This window comes from Salmo trutta, chromosome 15, assembly GCF_901001165.1.
Source record: "Salmo trutta chromosome 15, fSalTru1.1, whole genome shotgun sequence".
Lineage (NCBI taxonomy): Eukaryota > Metazoa > Chordata > Actinopteri > Salmoniformes > Salmonidae > Salmo > Salmo trutta.
In genome coordinates this window covers 29,715,362-29,734,226 of record NC_042971.1, presented here as the reverse complement: position 1 = coordinate 29,734,226, position 18,865 = coordinate 29,715,362, and the positions used below count along the sequence as shown (strand labels likewise).

General features: G+C 43.2%; 1 protein-coding gene across 6 annotated transcripts in view; it reads left to right on the top strand.

Moving 5' to 3' along the window:
• Positions 1-18,865, top strand: part of LOC115148765 (transcriptional regulator Erg) — a 106,558-nt gene that overhangs the window by 21,165 nt on the left and 66,528 nt on the right. For 5 of the 6 annotated variants that reach the window (XM_029690978.1, XM_029690976.1, XM_029690979.1 and 2 more), the window contains exon 2: positions 17,294-17,376. In XM_029690978.1, coding sequence (XP_029546838.1) covers positions 17,338-17,376 — 39 coding nt within the window. In that variant the 5' untranslated portion in view covers positions 17,294-17,337. The remainder of the gene's footprint in view (positions 1-17,293; positions 17,377-18,865) is intronic. The other variant, XM_029690974.1, reaches the window with a different exon arrangement.

Below are 18,865 nucleotides of genomic sequence, written 5' to 3'. Positions count from 1 at the left end.
AATATATCCACATCATTTTCCTTCTCATGATGCCATCTATTTTGTGAAGTGCACCAGTCCCTCCTGCAGCAAAGCGCCCCCACAACATGATGCTGCAACCCCCGTGCTTCACGGTTGGGATGGTGTTCTTCGGATTGCAAGCCTCCCCCTTTCTCCTCCGAACATAACGATGGTCATTATGGCCAAACAGTTCTATTTTTGTTTCATCAGAGCAGAGGACATTTCTCCAAGAAGTACGATCTTTGTCCCTATGTGCAGTTGCAAACTGTAGTCTGGCTTTTTTAATCGCGGTTTTGGAGCAGTGACTTCTTGCTCAGCTTCTTGCTGAGCGGCCTTTCAGGTTATGTCAATATAGGACTCGTTTTACTGTGGATATAGATACTTTTCTACCTGTTTCCTCGAGCATCTTCACAAGGTCCTTTGCTGTTGTTCTGGGATTGATTTGCACTTTTCGCACCAAAGTACGTTCATTTCTGGGAGACAGAATGCATCTCCTTTCTGAGCAGTATGACGGCTGCATGGTCCCATGGTGTTTATACTTGCGTACTATTGTTTGTACAGATGAACGTGGTACCTTCAGGCGTTTGGAAATTGCTCTCAAGGATGAACCAGACTTGTGAAGGTCTGCAATTTTTTTCTGAGGTCTTGGCTGATTTCTTTTGATTTTCTCATGATGTCAAGCAAAGAGGCACTGATTTTTAAGGGGGGGGGGGGCTTAAGCTGCATCCCTGTCTCACCCCATGGCCCGTGGAAGGAAATATGTGTATTTTTTGCCAATTTTAACCGCACACTTGTTGTTTGTGTACATGGGTTTTATAATGTTGTATGTTTTCCCCCCAACTCCACTTTCCATCAATTTGTATAGCAGACCCTCATGCCAAATTGAGTCAAAGGCTTTTTTGAAATCAACAAAGCATGAGAAGACTTTACCTTTGTTTTGGTTTGTTTGTTTGTCAATTAGGGTGTGTAGGGTGAATACGTAGTCTGTCGTACGGTAATTTGTTTAAAAGCCAATTTGACATTTGCTTAGTACTGTACATTTTTTTCACTGAGGAAATGTACAAGTCTGCTGTTAATGATAATGCAGAGGATTTTCCCAAGTTTGCTGTTGATATCCCACGGTAGTTATTGGGGTCAAATTTGTCTCCACTTTTGTGGATTGGGTTGATCAGTCCTTGGTTCCATGTTGTCTCTCTCTCTCTCTCTCTCTCTCTCTCTCTCTCTCTCTCTCTCTCTCTCTCTCTCTCTCTCTCTCTCTCCAATTCAATTCTAGGAGCTTTATTGGCATGGGAAACATATGTTTACATTGCCAAAGCAAGTGAAATGGATAAATAAAAGTGAAATAAACAATAGTGAATAGTAAATATTACCTCACAAGTTCCAAAATAATAGAGACATTTCAAATGTCATTTTATGTCTACAGTATATACAGTGTTGTAACGATTTGCAAATAGCTAAGTACAAAAGGGAAAATAAATGTATTTACAATGGTGTTTGTTCTTCACTAGTTGCTCTCTTCTTGTGGCAACAGGTCACTCTCTTTCTCCTCTCTGGTGGATTGATTCACCTTGTTGGCTAATGTCAGTCTTTAGTGTTTTGCTGGACGTGTTCTATTAGATTGGTAGGGAAGTTCAAAGACATGCCGCCTGCCAACAGTCCTCCGGTTACTACCTGAGAACTACATTTATTTAGGAGAATGATTTGACATTTTAGTCATTTAGCAGACACTCTTATCCAGAGCGACTTCCAGTAGTGAATGCATACATTTCCATTTCGTGCATTCCCACGGGGGTACTGGCCCCCCGTGGGAATCGAACCCACAACCCTGGCGTTGCACACACCATGCTGGCGTTGCAAACACCATGCTCTACCAACTGAGCCACAGGGAACACATTTACATTTACATTTACGTCATTTAGCAGACGCTCTTATCCAGAGCGACTTACAAATTGGTGCATTCACCTTATGATATCCAGTGGAACAACCACTTTACAATAGTACATCTATATCTTTTTGGGGGGGGAGGGTGGGGGGGGTTAGAAGGATTACTTAATCCTATCCCAGGTATTCCTTAAAGAGGGGGGGTTTCAGGTGTCTCCGGAAGGTGATGATTGACTCCGCTGTCCTGGCGTCGTGAGGGAGCTTGTTCCACCATTGGGGTGCCAGAGCAGCGAACAGTTTTGACTGGGCTGAGCGGGAACTGTGCTTCCGCAGAGGTAGGGAGGCGAGCAGGCCAGAGGTGGATGAACGCAGTGCCCTTCTTTGGGTGTAGGGACTGATCAGAGCCTGAAGGTACGGAGGTGCCGTTCCCCTCACAGCTCCATAGGCAAGCACCATGGTCTTGTAGCAGAATGATACCAGCTACAGTGCATTTGGAAATTATTCAGACCCTGTCATGGAGCGCATGTCGTTTGCCAACAATACTTTGACAAATGGCGCCAAAGTTGAGTGTTTGTTTTGCACGCCAGTTACAGGATCTGCATACATGTGTGCCATGCTTGTAGCATCCTACCAAAGAAAATTCAAGGCTGTAATCGCTGCTAAAGGTGCTTCAACAAATTACCGAGTAAAGGGTCTGAATACTTATGTAAATGTAATATTTCAGTTTCGTTTTATTTTTTCATTTCTAAAAAAATGTTTTTGCTTTGTTATTATGGGGTATTGTGCGTAGATTGATGAGGGGGGAAAAGTCAAGGTGTCTGAATACTTTCTGAATGCACTGTATGTCAGAGAATATCCAGTCAGTCAATGTATTGGTGCTGTACCATTTGTTTGATTGTCCCATAGAAGTAAATATACACTGACTATAGTATGGCTCATGCATATGTTTCTCTATTTACTTCAATTTGACTGAGTCATTGTATTGTGGTTTAGTGTGTAGGCTATATTTATTTGGCTTCATTTTTTTTGCATAAGCCTCTTTGACTTATATTATAAACACAGATTTTATCCTACATGTGATCAGCCCTTCAGATAACTTTTGTTTTTCCAAAGCCCATTTGTCAATGTAAAGTGTCACAGTGTTCATGCTTTTCCTCGTATGACATCTGATTCCCTTTTAGCTGTATTAAGTCATTAAGTTGTATTCTTGTTTTTCCCTCTCAGCAAACTGACACTGTTACATTTCAAATGAAAGAGGTTTGTGGTTAGCTGGAAAGGCTGAATAATTTGGCGCACTGCTCTAGAAATATCCAATGCCTGCGTAGGTGGAGTCAAAGCAATGCTATTGTTACAGCTTTCCATGAAGCTTTAAATGTATTTATTTGCCCCAGGCTTAAATTCAACCATCCCTGCTAAACTCATAGAAGTGATCGAGCTTCTCTGCACATGATCAGATTGTCCATGTATTGGTTTAATTTCTGTGAAGCTATGCACATAGACAGACAGGCAAACAGATAGCCAGATAGACAGCCAGCCAGCCAGCCAGACATACAAACAGACAGAGACTGACAGACTCACAGACACACAGAGAGCCAGCCAGCTAGCCAGATGGTTGGATGGATTTATGGTGAGCTTTATTAGCTTGCATACAAAATCAATCATTTCCACCATGACAAATTCTACCTGGCAGTGCTCTTCCTATAGTTCAGAGAGAAAAATAGTTTGTTTGTTAAGTGAAACTTGTCGTAATGTTAGCGGTTCACAGGGAGTGAGAAGGCTGGATTCCCTGTCTGTTTTTAGCCTATATGTGGAGAGGACTACAGACCATGAGGGCCACAGGCATGAATGGGGTTAGAATGCTATGCTTTATGACTCCAGGCAGCCAGATGAGATGACGCACTGTGAAAAGCCAAAATAACCCAAAGTTATTGGTGCTCATTATACATTTGTTTAGATCTTGTGTTCACCAGATAAGCATAGTTTTAAGTTGCAAGTTTTATTAGTTGTATGTACGGATACACATGGTACACCTTCCAACAAAATGCTTACTTGCAGGTTCCTTCTCAACAATTCAACAATAAGAAATAACAACAATAAGAAATAATAAAAGAGAAGAATACAAAGAAAGTAAATGGCTCAGTAGAATAGAATAAATATTTTAGCATCAGTATAATACAGGAAGGCATAATTTATAGTACAATATTTACACATGTATCAGGGAAGGGGGGAGGGCATGTGTGCTAAGGTGTGGAGATTCAGTGGAGGAGGTCAGTCCAGTTCAAGTGTTCAAGAGTCTGATGGTGTCAAACGGTGGGTGTAGCTGGTGCATGGAAGTCAGGCGCAGGAGAGCAGAGATGAGTGGACAAAGCACTTTACTGAGGCAATTATTTGAACAGAACGCAATCGCGTCACAAAAACAAATGCCCAAAGAACAAGTGAGGCAGCACAAAGTACACATAACCAAGTACAAAGTACCGGCTGCCACAAAGCATGGGTACAAATCAAAACCCGGCACACACCAGCCGGAAGCGTGCCAACCTGACAATAAACAATTTAACACACAGACATGGGGGTAACAGAGGGTTATATACACGACAAGAAATGAGGGAATGTAAACCAGCTGTGTGGGAAAACAAGACAAAACAAATGGAAAATGAAAGGTGGATCGGCGATGGCTAGAAGACCGGTGACGTCGACCGCCGACCGAACAAGGAGAGCAACCAACTTCGGCGGAAGTCGTGACAGTACCCCCCCCGACATGCGGCTCCAGCAGTGTGCTGACACCGGCCTCAGGGACGACCCGTAGGGCGAGGTGCAGGGCGATCCGGACGGAGATGATGGAACTCCCGCAGCATTGAAGGGTCCAACACGTCCTCCACCAGAACCCAGCATCTCTCCTCCGGACCGTACCCCTCCCACTCCACAAGGTACTGAAGGCCCCTCGCCCGACACCTCGAATCCAGTATGGAGCGAACGGAATACGCCGGGGCCCCCTCGATGTCCAGAGGGGGTGGAGGAATCTCCTGCACCGGAGAGACACATGGAACGAGGGGTTAATACGGTAATCGGGGGGAAGCTGTAACCTGTATCTAACCTTGTTCAGTCTCCTCAGGACTTTAAATGGCCCCACAAACCGCGGCCCCAGCTTCCGGCAGGGCAGGTGGAGGGGCAGGTTTTGGGTCGAGAGCTGCGGTGACGGTCTGCGCTGGCTTTCTGGAGCAGCACGGCCCGCTGAAGGTGAACATGAGCGGCGTCCCATGTCTCCTCCGCGCACCTGAACCAGTTGTCCACCGCAGGAGTCTCGATCTGAAAAAAGGGTGTTTAGCCCCCTCAAGCCAATGTCTCCACGCCTTCAAAGCCTTGATGACAGCCAACAGCTCCCGGTCCCCCACATCGTAGTTTCGCTCTGCCGGGCTGAGCTTCTTCGAAAAGAAGACACACGGGGGAGCTTCGGTGGCGTACCCGAGCGCTGAGAGAGCACGGCTCCTATCCCAGCCTCGGACGCCTCCACTATGAATGCCAAAGAGGGATCCGGATGGGCTAGCACGGGAGCCGAGGTAAACAGAGCCCTCAGGTGACCAAAAGCCCTGTCCGCCTCAGCCGACCACTGCAAACGTACTGCTCCCCCCTTCAGCAGTGAGGTAATGGGATCCGCTACCTGACCAAAACCCCAGATAAACCTCCGGTAGTAATGGGCAAACCCTAGAAACCGCTGCACCTCCTTTACCATGGTGGGAGTCGACCAATTACGCACGGCTGAAATGCGGTCACTCTCCATCGCCACCCCTGAGGTGGAAATGCAGTACCCTAGGAAGAAGACGGACTGTTGGAAGAACAGGCATTTCTCAGCCTTGACGTACAGGTCATGCTCCAACAGTCGACCAAGCACTCTGCGCACCAGGGACACATGCTCAGCGCGTGTATCGGAGTATATCAGAATGTCATCGATATACACCACTACACCCTGCCCGTGCAGGTCCCTGAAAATATTGTCTACAAAGGCTTGGAAGACTGATGGAGCATTCATCAACCCGTACGGCATGACGAGGTACTCATAATGCCCCGAGGTAGTACTGAACGCCGTCTTCCACTCGTCTCCCTCCCGGATACGCACCAGGTTGTAAGCGCTCCTGAGGTCTAGTTTGGTAAAGAGGCGCGCCCCGTGCATTGACTCAATCGCTGTGGCTATAAGAGGTAGCGGGTAATTGTACCTCACAGTGATCTGGTTTAGGCCTCGATAGTCAATACACGGGCGCAGACCTGCCTCTTTCTTCTTCACAAAAAAGAAACTCGAGGAGGCGGGTGAAGTAGAGGACTGAATGAACCCCTGACGCAGGGATTCGGAGACATATGTTTCCATAGCCACCGTCTCCGCCTGTGACAGGGGATACACGTGACTCCTGGGAAGTGCGGCGTCTACCAGGAGATTTATTGCACAATCCCCCCGACGATGAGGTGGTAATTGAGTCGCCCTCTTTTTGGAGAAGGCGAGAGCCAAGTCGGAATATTCTGGGGGGAATGCGCACGGTGGAGACCTGGTCTGGACTTTCCACCGTAGTAGCACCGACAGAAACCCCTAAACACCTCCCCGAGCACTCTCGCGACCACCCCGTGAGAGCCCTCCATTGCCATGAAACAGTGGGGTCATGACAAGCTAACCAGGGTAGGCCTAGCACCACGGGAAATGCAGGAGAGTCAATGAAGAAGAGACTGATTCTCTCCTTGTGACCCCCCTGCGTCACCATACCCAGAGGAGCGGAGGCCCCTAATCAACCCTGACCCTAATGGTCGACTGTCTAAGGCGTGAACTGGGAAGGGCATAGCCACTGGAACGATGGGGATCCCTAAACTATGGGCGAATGACCTGTCTATAAAATTCCCAGCCGCGCCTGAATCGACGAGAGCCTTATGCTGGGAATGCGGGGAAAACTCAGGAAACGTAACATACAAAAACATGTGTGCAACAGAGAGCTCTGGGTGAGAATGGTGCCGGCTCACCTGGCCCACCTCATCCCCATATTGTTATTTATTTGTTTGCTCCTTTGCACCCCAGTATCTCTACTTGCACATTCGTCTTCTGCTCACTTTTACACTACAAACATTGATATAAACTGTGTTAAACGGGCATTACACAAAACAATTCAAAGATGAATTGTCAAGATGAATACAAGATGATGCCGAAACTTTGGTGATTTACACAATACATTACTGGGAGTTATACTGTATATATATTTTTTATAAACTACAGCTTACTCACTGTTAGTCAGCACCTGTACTAACTTTTAGTGTGTGTGCCTACAGATCATGCTTTTCACAAGATAAATACACACCCCATGCCATTGATTGTGTAGAGCCAGCTGTATGCCTCAACACCAACAGGAAAAGATGAACACCATATAATTTCTAGATCTTATTTGGTGCTTATCTTTTCATTTATTTTTTATTGCATATGTTTATCTACACAATGAATGGCTTGGGATGTGGACTTAAAGGGGTAGTTCCCAGAAATTAAGAAAATACATATTGGCTTCCTTACCCTGTACGCAGTCCATGAATGAGTTAAGACAGTAATTCATGCTTGGGTTTTCTTTAGCTGGTCACTGTCTCCAAATGTTTTGCATTTATAGCACGAAACCAATGTAAGTGAATATCCCTGATATTAGCATTTTTCTCATTTCATTTACAAATCATCTTAAAGGAGCTATACAATACATTTTTGACACTTTGGGATGATTTGGAGATGGAATGTGGAAATGCTTATAATCGGGGACATCCACTTGCATTGGTTTTGTGCTTTAAATGCTAAATAAAACCAAAGCATGGATTGCTGTCTTACCTTGTCCATCGACTGCTTACAGGGTAAGGAAACCAATGTACAGTACCAATGTCATTTTGTAATTCGGGTGACCTATCCCCATAAGACTACTTTTGAGGTATGAAAGATCTAATAAACATAACATTTGAGTGTAATGCCCCTTTAGGGGTTGTGTAATAATGAGGTAGTCTAATAAACAGAACAATTGGATTAATCTAAACTTTGTGTTATTAAGATTGGCAGATAAGGAAAGAAAGAAGGCGGCATCAAAAGCTTAGGTTGAGAAGCATAGAGAGCAACTGTACAGAAATCCAGAGCTGCTTGAGGAGTACAGAAGAAAGGAAAGAGAGATATATAGAAAGGAAAGTTGCAGACAAGAGTGTTATTGAGTCCTTTTATTTAACTAGGCAAGTCAGTTAAGAACAAATTGTTATTTACAATGACATCCTAGGAACAGTGGGTTAACTACCATGTTCAGGGGCAGAACAACAGATTTTACCTTGTCAGCTCGGGCATTCGATCTAGCAACCTTTCGGTTACTGGCCCAACGCTCAAACCACTAAGCTACCTGCCACCCTTACAGAAAGGATTGGTAATAATGCACATTACATTGCTTTTATATACCTGTGTTGTAACCAGGGCTCTAAATTACACATTTTCATTGGTAACAGTGGTTTTCAGTGGTAGAACAGTTAGGAGCACCACATAATATTAGATGTTTAAATTGATTGAGATATAGCCTACATTAGGCCTATGTGAATCCTACTTACTTTTGAAGCACTTCTCCTGAAGAAGATATCAATTTTCCTTTCTTTCTGTGCCAACAAATGTTGGCATAGACTGGTAAAGTTACCAGGTTGTTAGTATGGCTGCACAATATGGGTAAATAATCTACTTGCGATTTTTATACCAAAGATTATTATTTGACTTGCAATATAGATCAAAACACTTGGATGAACTGTTGGAATCATAGAAATAGAAGGATTATTCTAATGCTATGGTTGGTGTTGTTTGGCATGACAACAAATTCAAAAGCCAATTAGGTGTTATGACAGGGTAGGAACTAAAGTGTTGGTCAGTGTTTAATCACATTTGAATTGCATTTAGGCAAACATTTTTGAATAGGCTATCTGATTCAGAAAATGCAGTTGCACAAACAGCATGCTGATTTGGGGCGGCTGGTAGCTGTGCTGGGTGGTGGTGGGGATTAATTAATATGGTTAAAAATGATATTCTTTGCTCTTTATAAAGTACCGTTTGCTCATTTGATCATTACCATAATGCGGTCTCTCATCTACCGTAACATGGATCTCATTACTGAAATGTATCATCAATGATAAAATATTCCCTGAATAATATGACATAATTAAAAATATTTAAGCTGTGCATAAAATGGGTCATTTGTGTACTTTTTTATATTAATAAACATAAATAAATATAAAAAAACAGGTTATGAACATGCCACGCGTTACAGTAATGAGAACTGATTAAAATGAAAATATACTTAAAACCAAAATGTCATATTCTTTTATGAAATATTGTTGTAGTAACCTTGCTATGGTTATTTTCAAACTCTACAAGTGTTTATGGTAATGAGATTGTTCTGTGCACAGTCTTGGAAATCTGAACAGTTAAGATAATTTAACATGGACAATAATTTGAGATGGTTTTTATCCATAACAAAATAAAAATACATTGTTTTTGTCTTTTCAAAATGTACCAAGAGTAATACCAAGTTTGTGAGAATCACCAATGTGGAGGTGTTGTTGCCAATCCTCACAGCCTGTGGTTTGCCCATCAGGAAGTCCAGGATCAACAATAGTGTTGAATGCTGAACGGTAGTCCATGAACATCATTCGCATATAGGTGTTCCTCTTGTGCTATAGCATGTGCTATTCTAAGCGTAAAAGTGGAGACAGACCATAGCTTGAGGAAAGTGAGATAGATGGAGTGACATGGACATCTACAGACAGATATCAACAGGCATAATATACTGTATAATATACTGTATCTTTCTAAAGAATATCATAGTAGCATTCTGGCAGCAAAAATGTAGAATGGTGTCTTTTCCTAAACAGTAATCATATAGCATTTGTGAGGAATGTTCTGTTGAAGCCTTGCACTTACAGAGCACCTTCATCTTATGGCAAAAACAATGCAACACCACAACAGTGAGGAGCACGCCAACATTTCTGACTGCAGAATCACGAGACCAAAGTGTGCCTGTGTGTGTCTCTGTGTCTGTGTCTGTCTGCGTCAGTGTGTGTGCAGGCCAACCTTTCTCCACAACCATATGTGCCTAATTTGCTGAAAATACTGTATGCTAAGTAGTGTAATTCTTTAAGGACTATTAGAGCACGGCTGATAAGACCACCGCTTTATTGCTTTAGATGGCTTTCCCTTGCAGAGCTTGCGTATGCTGACTACTCTATCAAAGACACAGTTCACCCCACAAAGACATAGTAGTACACCCTACAACTTCCCAATACACTCTCCAAGATCTACCAGTGTTTTTTCTAAATTAATTATCTTGTGTGTTTCACTGTAAAACAACACCATCAGTCAGCCATGCAGCACAGCCCCACACTGAGATCATGGGGCAATTTTAGAGAAGTAAAATTAGATAAAATATGAATGAGATACAGATGACTGAAAACGCTCAAGATCTCTGATCCAGTCCAGTGTGCTTTTTTCCTTTCTTTTAACGGACATATAAATAATAAACAGGGTTGTGCAAATTGCATTTTATGTGAATGTGGGTGGCTTCCTCTAAGTAGGACTCGCTAAATGCCTTTAAATGGTTTTTTAAATAGCTAAAGATAGGTTGCGTGGGAGTCTGGGAGAGGTGATCGGGCACATTTTGTTGTTTTCCAACTAATGTGACATTAAATGGTGGAGTTTATGGTCTCTGTAACCTAATAATGGCACCACTGAGATTGACTGGGGCCAATGATGTCAGTATGACCAGCACACAATGCCCCTTGGCTTTGGTTGTTAATATAACAGGCTGGTTCTGAGTTTACATTTACAACACACACTGTCATCAGCAGCACCACAGCTATTAGAAATATGTGACAAACACTGGTTGTTTCCATGAAATTTAATTGAACCAATGTGGAATAGACATTGAATTGACATCTGTGCCCAGTGGGACTCCATTTCGGGCTATTTGGGAATATTTTTTATCCACATTGCTTATCTATCGTGTCTGTCAACGTCAAGGACAAATTAGCTATTAAAGCTGTTGTCATACTAAATTGTGGACATTGATATGGACTTGACGGAGTAGTCAGAATAGTCCGGCCTATCATTTAACTAAATGGAAGAAATTAGGCCATAGTAACCAAGTACATTTTTTGACCAAGAAGTATCCCGTCTTCACATATAGTATCCGTATGATATTGAGCTCTATTTTTGTCTGGCATTAAGCCAGCACAAATGTCAAACTCTCGCTCGTTTGAAATGTCGACCTGTTAAAGCCGGCACTCTTCTATTTTCAAACAGTAGCGCAAGAATTGGCAATTTACCTGTCTTATATGAGCTCGCTTGCGCTGAGGTGGGAGGAGTGGCAATATCTGAGGTGTGTCCATAAACACGTGTGCCAGGGTGCCAATTTCATTATGCGCTGGTGGAGATATTTAAGACCAACCGAATTCTGGCATGAATTTTGACAACGGAAGCTCAGCCTATCCAGCTGTGACGCACAGTGCCCGTATGCACATGGATCAAGAGTGATATGGTTTTTGTGTCCGTAAACCTCGCATTTGGAAACATATAGTATAAATATTTTTTCCTATTTCGTTTAATTTGATTAAAAACCAAGCGTAGCCTCCTCTCAATGAGGGCTGTTTTTTGGTCATTCCCAATACATTAGCCAAGTAGTTAAGACAATCGATAAATGGTTTGGCTCATGAGACCGCTTCGAAATATATCTTACTCATCAAAGCTTTATTGAAAGATCAAGTTTGGCTGCAGCAAAACAGTGAACAAACATCCCTCTATAACTATGTAGACTATTACATTATTTTAACCTCTAGGGGCTATGTGGGACGCAAGCGTGCCACCCGTGGTGCACCCTATCAACAACAGGTGCATTTCAAGAGCGGCAAATTTGAAACCAATTAAATGTCAAAATTCTAATTTTTCAAACATACAACTATCTTACACCCTTTGAAAGATAAACATCTCCTTAATCTAACCACGTTGTCCGATTTCAAAAAGGTTTTACGGCGAAAGCATAAAGTTAGATTATGTTAGGAGAGTACATTGACAATAGCTGTGTGTAATGTTTTGTCAATTCAAAGACGGGCGTCACCAAAACCAGAAAATCAGCTAAAATTATGCACTAACCTTTGACAATCTCCATCAGATGACACTCCTAGGACATTGTTAGACAATACATGCATTTTTAGTTCTATCGTTCATATTTATATCCAAAAACAGAGTTTTACTATGGCGTTGATGTTCAGGAAATCGTTTCCCTCCAATAACCGGCAGTCAAGTCAGCACAACAAATTAAATAATTACTATTCGAAAACATTGGTAAAATATTATATTGTCATTCAAAGAATTATAGATTTACATCTCTTGAACGCAACCGGCTTCCCAGATTTAAAAATAACCTTACTGGGAAATCACACTTTGCAATAATCTGAGCACTGCGCCCAGAAAAATACGCTTTGCGATACAGACTAACCGCCATGTTGGAGAGATCTAAAATCGAAAATACTATGTAAATAATCCATTACCTTTGATTCTCTTCATCAGATGTCACTTCCAGGAATCCCAGGTCCATAACGAATGTAGTTTTGTTCGAAAAAGCTCATCATTTATGTCCAAAAAGCTCCGTGTTGTTAGCACCTGATCTATGACCGCCGGACTTCACTTCATGAACGAGGGGAAAAAAAATATTTACGTTCGTTCAAACATGTCAAACGTTGTATAGCATAAATCATTAGTGCCTTTTTTAACCAGAACATGAATAAAATTCAAGGCGGACGATTGCGTTCTCTTTTAAAACGTATTGGAACGAGAGTACCCAACATGAACTCGCGCGCCAGAGTCTAATCCGCCATCACCGTTCCATGGCTCTTGTTCGGTCAGATCTCACAGTAGAAGACTCAAAACACTTTGTAAAGGCTGGTGACATCTAGTGGAAGCAATAGGAAGTGCTCAAACATTAAGCCCCTGTGTGTTTCAATGGCATAGGCTTAAAGGTAATTCAACAAATCAGGTATCCACTTCCTGTCAGAATCTGTCTCAGGGTTTTGACTGCCATATGAGTTCTGTTATACTTACAGACACCATTCAAACAGTTTTAGAAAATTCAGAGTGTTTTCTATCCAAACCTGAACAATAATATGCATATTCTAGCTTCTGAGTTGGTGTAGGAGGCAGTTAAAAATGGGCACATATTTTTTTCAAAATTCTCAATACTGCCCCCTAGCCCTAAGAAGTTTAAACCAGATCCTGTTATTATTTTGGATGTGCCTAAAAACACCCACCCTGTGCTTATTGAGAACGTGCCTCACACATACAGTGTATTCAGACCCCTTCAGTTTTTCCATATTTTGTTATGTTACAGGTCAAATGGATTAAATAAAACATTTTCCTCATCAATCTACACACAATACCCCATAATGACAAAGTCCAAAAAGGTTTTTAGAAACTTTTACATATTTATAAAAAAAAAAAACAGAAATACCTTATTTATATAAGTAGTCAGACCCATTGCTGAGACTCGAAATTTAGCTCAGGTGCATCCTGTTTCCATAAATCATCATTGAGATGTTTCTACAACTTGATTGGAGTCCACCTGTTGTAAATTCAATTGATTGGACATGATTCGGAAAGGCACACAACTGTCTATATAAGGTCCCACAGTTGACAGTGCATGTTAGAGCAAAAACCAAGCCATGAGGTCGAAAGAATTGTCTATAGAGCTCCAAGACAGGACTGGGTTGAAGCACAGATCTGGGGAAAGGTGCCAAAACATTTCTGCAGCATTGAAGGTCCCCAAGAACACAGTGGCCTTCATCATTCTTAAATGGAAGAAGTTTGCGACCACCAAGACTCTTCCAAGAGCTGGCCGCCCTGCCAAACTGAGCAATCAGGGGGGAAAGAGCCTTGGTCAAGGAGGTGACACTGACAGAGCTCTAGAGTTCTACTGTGGAGATGGGAGAACCTTCCAGAAGGACAACCATCTCTGCAGCACTCCACCAATCAGGCCTTTATGGTAGAGTGGCCAGACGGAAGCCACTCCTCAGTTAAAGGCATGACAGCCCGCTTGGAGTTTGCCAAAAGGCACCTAAAGGACTTTCAGACCATGAGATACACGATTCTCTGGTCTGATGAAACCAAGATTGAACTCTTTGGCCTGAGTGCCAAGCGTCAGGTCTGGAGAAGCATGGTGGTGGCAGCATCATGCTGTGGGGATGTTTTTCAGCGGCAGGGACTGGGAAACTAGTCAGGATCGAGGGAAAGATGAATGGAGCAAAGTACAGAGAGATTCTTGATGAAAACCTACTTCAGAGTGCAAAGGTTCACTATCCTTGAGTGGCCCAGCCAGAGCCCGGACTTGAACCAGATCGAATATCTCTGGAGAGACCTGAAAATAGCTGTGCAGCGACGCTCCCCCATACAACCTGACAGAGCTTGAGAGGATCTGCAGATGGGAGAATGGGAGAAACTCCCCTAATATAGGTGTGCCAAGCTTGTAGCGTCATACCCAAGAAGACTCGAAGGCTGTAACTGCTGCCAAAGTTTCTTCAACAAAGTACTGAGTAAAGGGTCTGAATACTTATGGAAATGTTAGATTTCAGTTTTTTATTATTAATAAATGTGCAAACATTTCTAAAAAACAGTTTTTGCTTTGTCATTATGGGGTTATTGTGTGTAGATTGATGAGGGGGGGAAAAAACTATTTAATACATTTTAGAATAAGACTGTAACGTAACAAAATGTGTAAAAAGTCAAGGGGTCTGAATTATTTTCGAATGCACTGTACAATACAATATACGGAAGCCTAGTATGTTTTATTTGAGGAGAAGTGCGATGCGTAAAGGACAATACACGTTGAAGCCAAATACATCAATGTTGGCTGTCAACACTCCAAACATAAAACAAACAATGGATGTTGCTATCACTTGTTACTGTAGTTTATGCTATTTAATAAACTGTAGTATCAATTCACAATAGACTACAATGAGGATATTTCGAAATTGTAGTTGATGACAACGCAAAGACCGTCAATAACCTACAGAATTTGAGACAAACGCATGCAGTATTAAGCCATGGAACGTCTTGAATGGCCAAGCCCTCGTCAAGCCTTGAACTTGTTTATTCATCAAAACCCAGCCCTTTCACGCCACCGCAAGCCATTGCGCTCATAATAAAGGCTGTGAAAATAGCAAAAATATTTGCGACACACCCCTGGACCTATAGCGCTACCGTCAGAGCTTAGATTTACCATTGCATTAGGCTTGTTCAAATTTTTCTTACCGCCATACCTTTTCAATTTAGTGCTTAATCTTAATCTGAGCCACTTTAAAATGAATTACTTGGCTGTGATGTCACTCGTCACTCGCCACTCTTTTCCTTGCCTGGAGCATTTTTACTCTCTGGAAAGTTTTATTTCTGTCAAAGAAAACAGGGCATAATTACAAGTGCTCTGGCTGAAATGACATGCCACTTGCTGCTGCAGCAGCAGCAGCATAACTCTATCCCTGGCTGGGTATGCCTGTCACCCACTCTACACCAGGGATGGGCAACTTTGATGGGGTTGGGGGCCATAAAAGAATCTGAATTCATCATGAGGGGCGACAGTGACTCGCGGGTCTGCTTACCCACATTCATATCCTTTTGGGGTCCCTACGTGAAATTTTGTTGAATTGCCCCCCCCCCCGCGCGCGCAGCTTGTGAGCAAAACATTTTAGCGCCATCCGTCATGGCAGCGGTGAGAAAGTTAATTTCCTGCAATTCTACACATTTTTGCAATGGGGCGGAGAGAAGATTTAGCAATTTTATAACTAATTTCATGAGGTGGAGAGAAATGTGTGCCGTTTTTAAATATGATATCTAAGTGAGAGTGACTAACACTACGTCTAACTGGCCATGAAAGAGATTATTGGCAGATACCAATATCATGTTTCTTATAGGACAACACCAACCAATTATGAATGTGTCATATTGCACAAAGAGTTCTTATTCTGTGGTATCATTTTCTTGCTTTATTTGAGTTGCAGGAGTACCTTTCCCTGGTATATTTTGTGTGTGTGTGCACATGTGTGCTCCGTTTGCTGTGGTGGCTGGCCTCTATGGGTGTTCTGGAATATGTTGGGGTGTTCTGTGTGTCGTGGCTCCCTGCTCTGTGTGTGCTGTTATGATAAGTGTGTGTGCTCTGGCATGTATGTGTGTCATGATAAATTGGCCCTCCTGGTTGCCTTTGGTTCCCCACAGGGTATCAGAGTACTGCAGGCAGTAGGGCGACAGAGTGAGTGGGAGGACACTATGTTGGGCCAAAAGGGCACCCATTATGACATCCTCAGGGTATGATGTCACCTGGCCTGTTGACCATCACCGTAGCAATGCCTAACTTGAATCCACGCTTCACTGGTACCTGCTGGATACCAGTGTCCCTCAGAGAAAGAAAACGGAAGCAGACACTCTTTGGGCAAGATGTTTTTTTCTATAAATAATATGGAGTGTAATTGTTGGAGGTCAGTGGCCTGTACATACGGCCCATCGTGGTTAAAGTGTGGGCTGTTCAAGAGCTGCTTAGACTGCGTGCCTCCTTCTCCTACACACACACACAGTCACACACACACAGTCACACACACAGTCACACACAGTCACATACACACACAGACACACTCTCCCCTCGCCCCACCCCTCCACACACCCCCCTCCTCTCCATGCTCTCCATGACAGTGATAATGAAGCAATGACACGGGATAATCAGAGCGCCCCGTTGCTTAACGAAGTATAAATAATAAACAAGCGCGGCGGTGGCGTCTGGGCCCAGCCTATGATTAACATGCGTAATCATGCGTAAGTAATTATAGCCGGTTCAGCTCCCAGTGGCCGGGGGGCCGCTTGCTGTCTGTGCCCTGATGGCTCCCAGATGTGGCTGGTGGGACGGAAGAGAGGCGAGGAGAGCCCAGGGCGAGTGGGAGACGTGCCTACCTCTCCAGCCTCACTGGTTAACCGTAATGGGCCACATAGTATGACCCAATGGAGCTTTTATGTGCCTGACATTCACAGCGATAGTCGGCCGTGACCGTACATTTATTTATGGAACTGGGGGGATTGCCCCGTCACGCTAAATGGAGGTCTCTGTCTAGAGTCGTTTCCCCATGGCCGGGTTAGTGCTCATCCACGGTATTGTGTCGTCTATGTGGGTCCTGCCAAGGCTAGACGCCCTTGTTAACCGATGGGTGTCCCCCAGTGGCTAGTGGACACAGGCCATTACCAACATGATTAGTACAGTCCCTATAATACAGTACACACAGAAATATATGAGTAATGATTTCACAATATTATTGATATTGAATGTCTCCTCTCTCTCTCTCTCTCTCTCTCTCTCTCTCTCTCTCGTAGAAGGCTGTGTATGCTGCTCGTGTCTCTGATGTCAGCCGGGGGTCATGATTCAGACTGGAGCAGATCCTGCAGGCCCCACCAAAGTAAGTCCACTGGTCCAGACAACATCTCTACACTTAACCTTGTCTATACTGCATTGGATCAGCTGTACCATTAAAACCTCTCAGACGTAAAGTCCCCTGTTTTGGGGATCTGCGTGGTTCTGGTACCGGTTCTGACCGACATTTCCGCTTATAAATCGACATGTGGACACCATATATCGAAATGGCTTGCATTGAGCAGTAGCCCTGATTCTCACGGGCACACGAGTATGTCGCTTCTGCCTGTGTGAAACAGGATGTGAAATCTGACACCATTTGAAGCTGGGATGTCCCTCCTACCATTTAATTCGCTCTTCCGACTGTCCATTAATTCCTGGCTGAACCCTACATCACAGCCACTAACAACGCATATGCCTAGAATCCTTACATGGTAATGCAGCAGGAGAGAGTGGTTTCGTCTCTGTAGCACATGCAGAGATTGATTTATAGCCAGTAATCTAAAATCAATAGATTTTAAACAAAAACCTTTTTCTGTTTGTCATAGACGGACAATATTAATACGAGGTCAAAGGGAAGTTCCTAACGAGTTCAGGAAGCCAAGATAGAGCTCTGTGAGACGTTCACAGCGATGGGGGCAGACATTTTGATCATGAGAGACCTTTAGAAAATATGCACATTTTCTCTAACACTAATTATACAAAGATGTATTTTACAGTTATAAGGAAGGTGAAATCTTATCGTGTTATTTTATAAATTGATTATAGTATATTTAGACAAATATAAGTCATTTCAGGCCTTATTCATACAGTTTTGTTGAATAGGAAATACATCATGTGGCCTCCCGAGTGGTGCAGCGGTCTAAGGGGCATCACAGTGTTGCGGCGTCGCTACTGTTGCAATGTCACAACCGGCCGTGACGGGGAGTCCCATAGGGCGGTGCACAATTGGCCCAGTGTTATCCAGGTTTCAGGGAGCGTTTGGCAGGGGGGCTTTACTTGGCTCCTTGTGGCGGGCCGGGCACCTGAAGGCTGACTACGGTCATCAGTTAAACGGTGTTTCCTCTGACACATTGGTGCAGCTGGCTTCCGGGTTAAGTGAGCCAGTGTTTAGAAGCGCGGCATGGCGGGTCATGTTTCAGAGGACGCATGACTTGACCTTTGCCTCTCCCAAGCCCGTTGGGGATTTGCAGCGATTAGACAAGATCTTAATCACAAAAAAAAGAAAATACATCATATAAATGATTTCCTATTTTCATATTCTGATCGTATTTGTACTGTGTACTTGAGCTTGTGTCCTTAAAAGTGACTACACCTCAGCAATGTATAATTATTTTTAACAGAAAGGTGAGAAGCTAACCTTTCTTGGAGTATGCATCATTACTAGTTATTGTTTATGGTCCTCATGATAAATAATTACATTTGGGGATTACGTAGATAACATTTTCGATTTTAGTCAATGGATTGCTTGTCACTTATTAGTCAGAGAGAGTACTTTGTTGGACATATTCTGTGACTGAAAGAGTCTCCTCAGT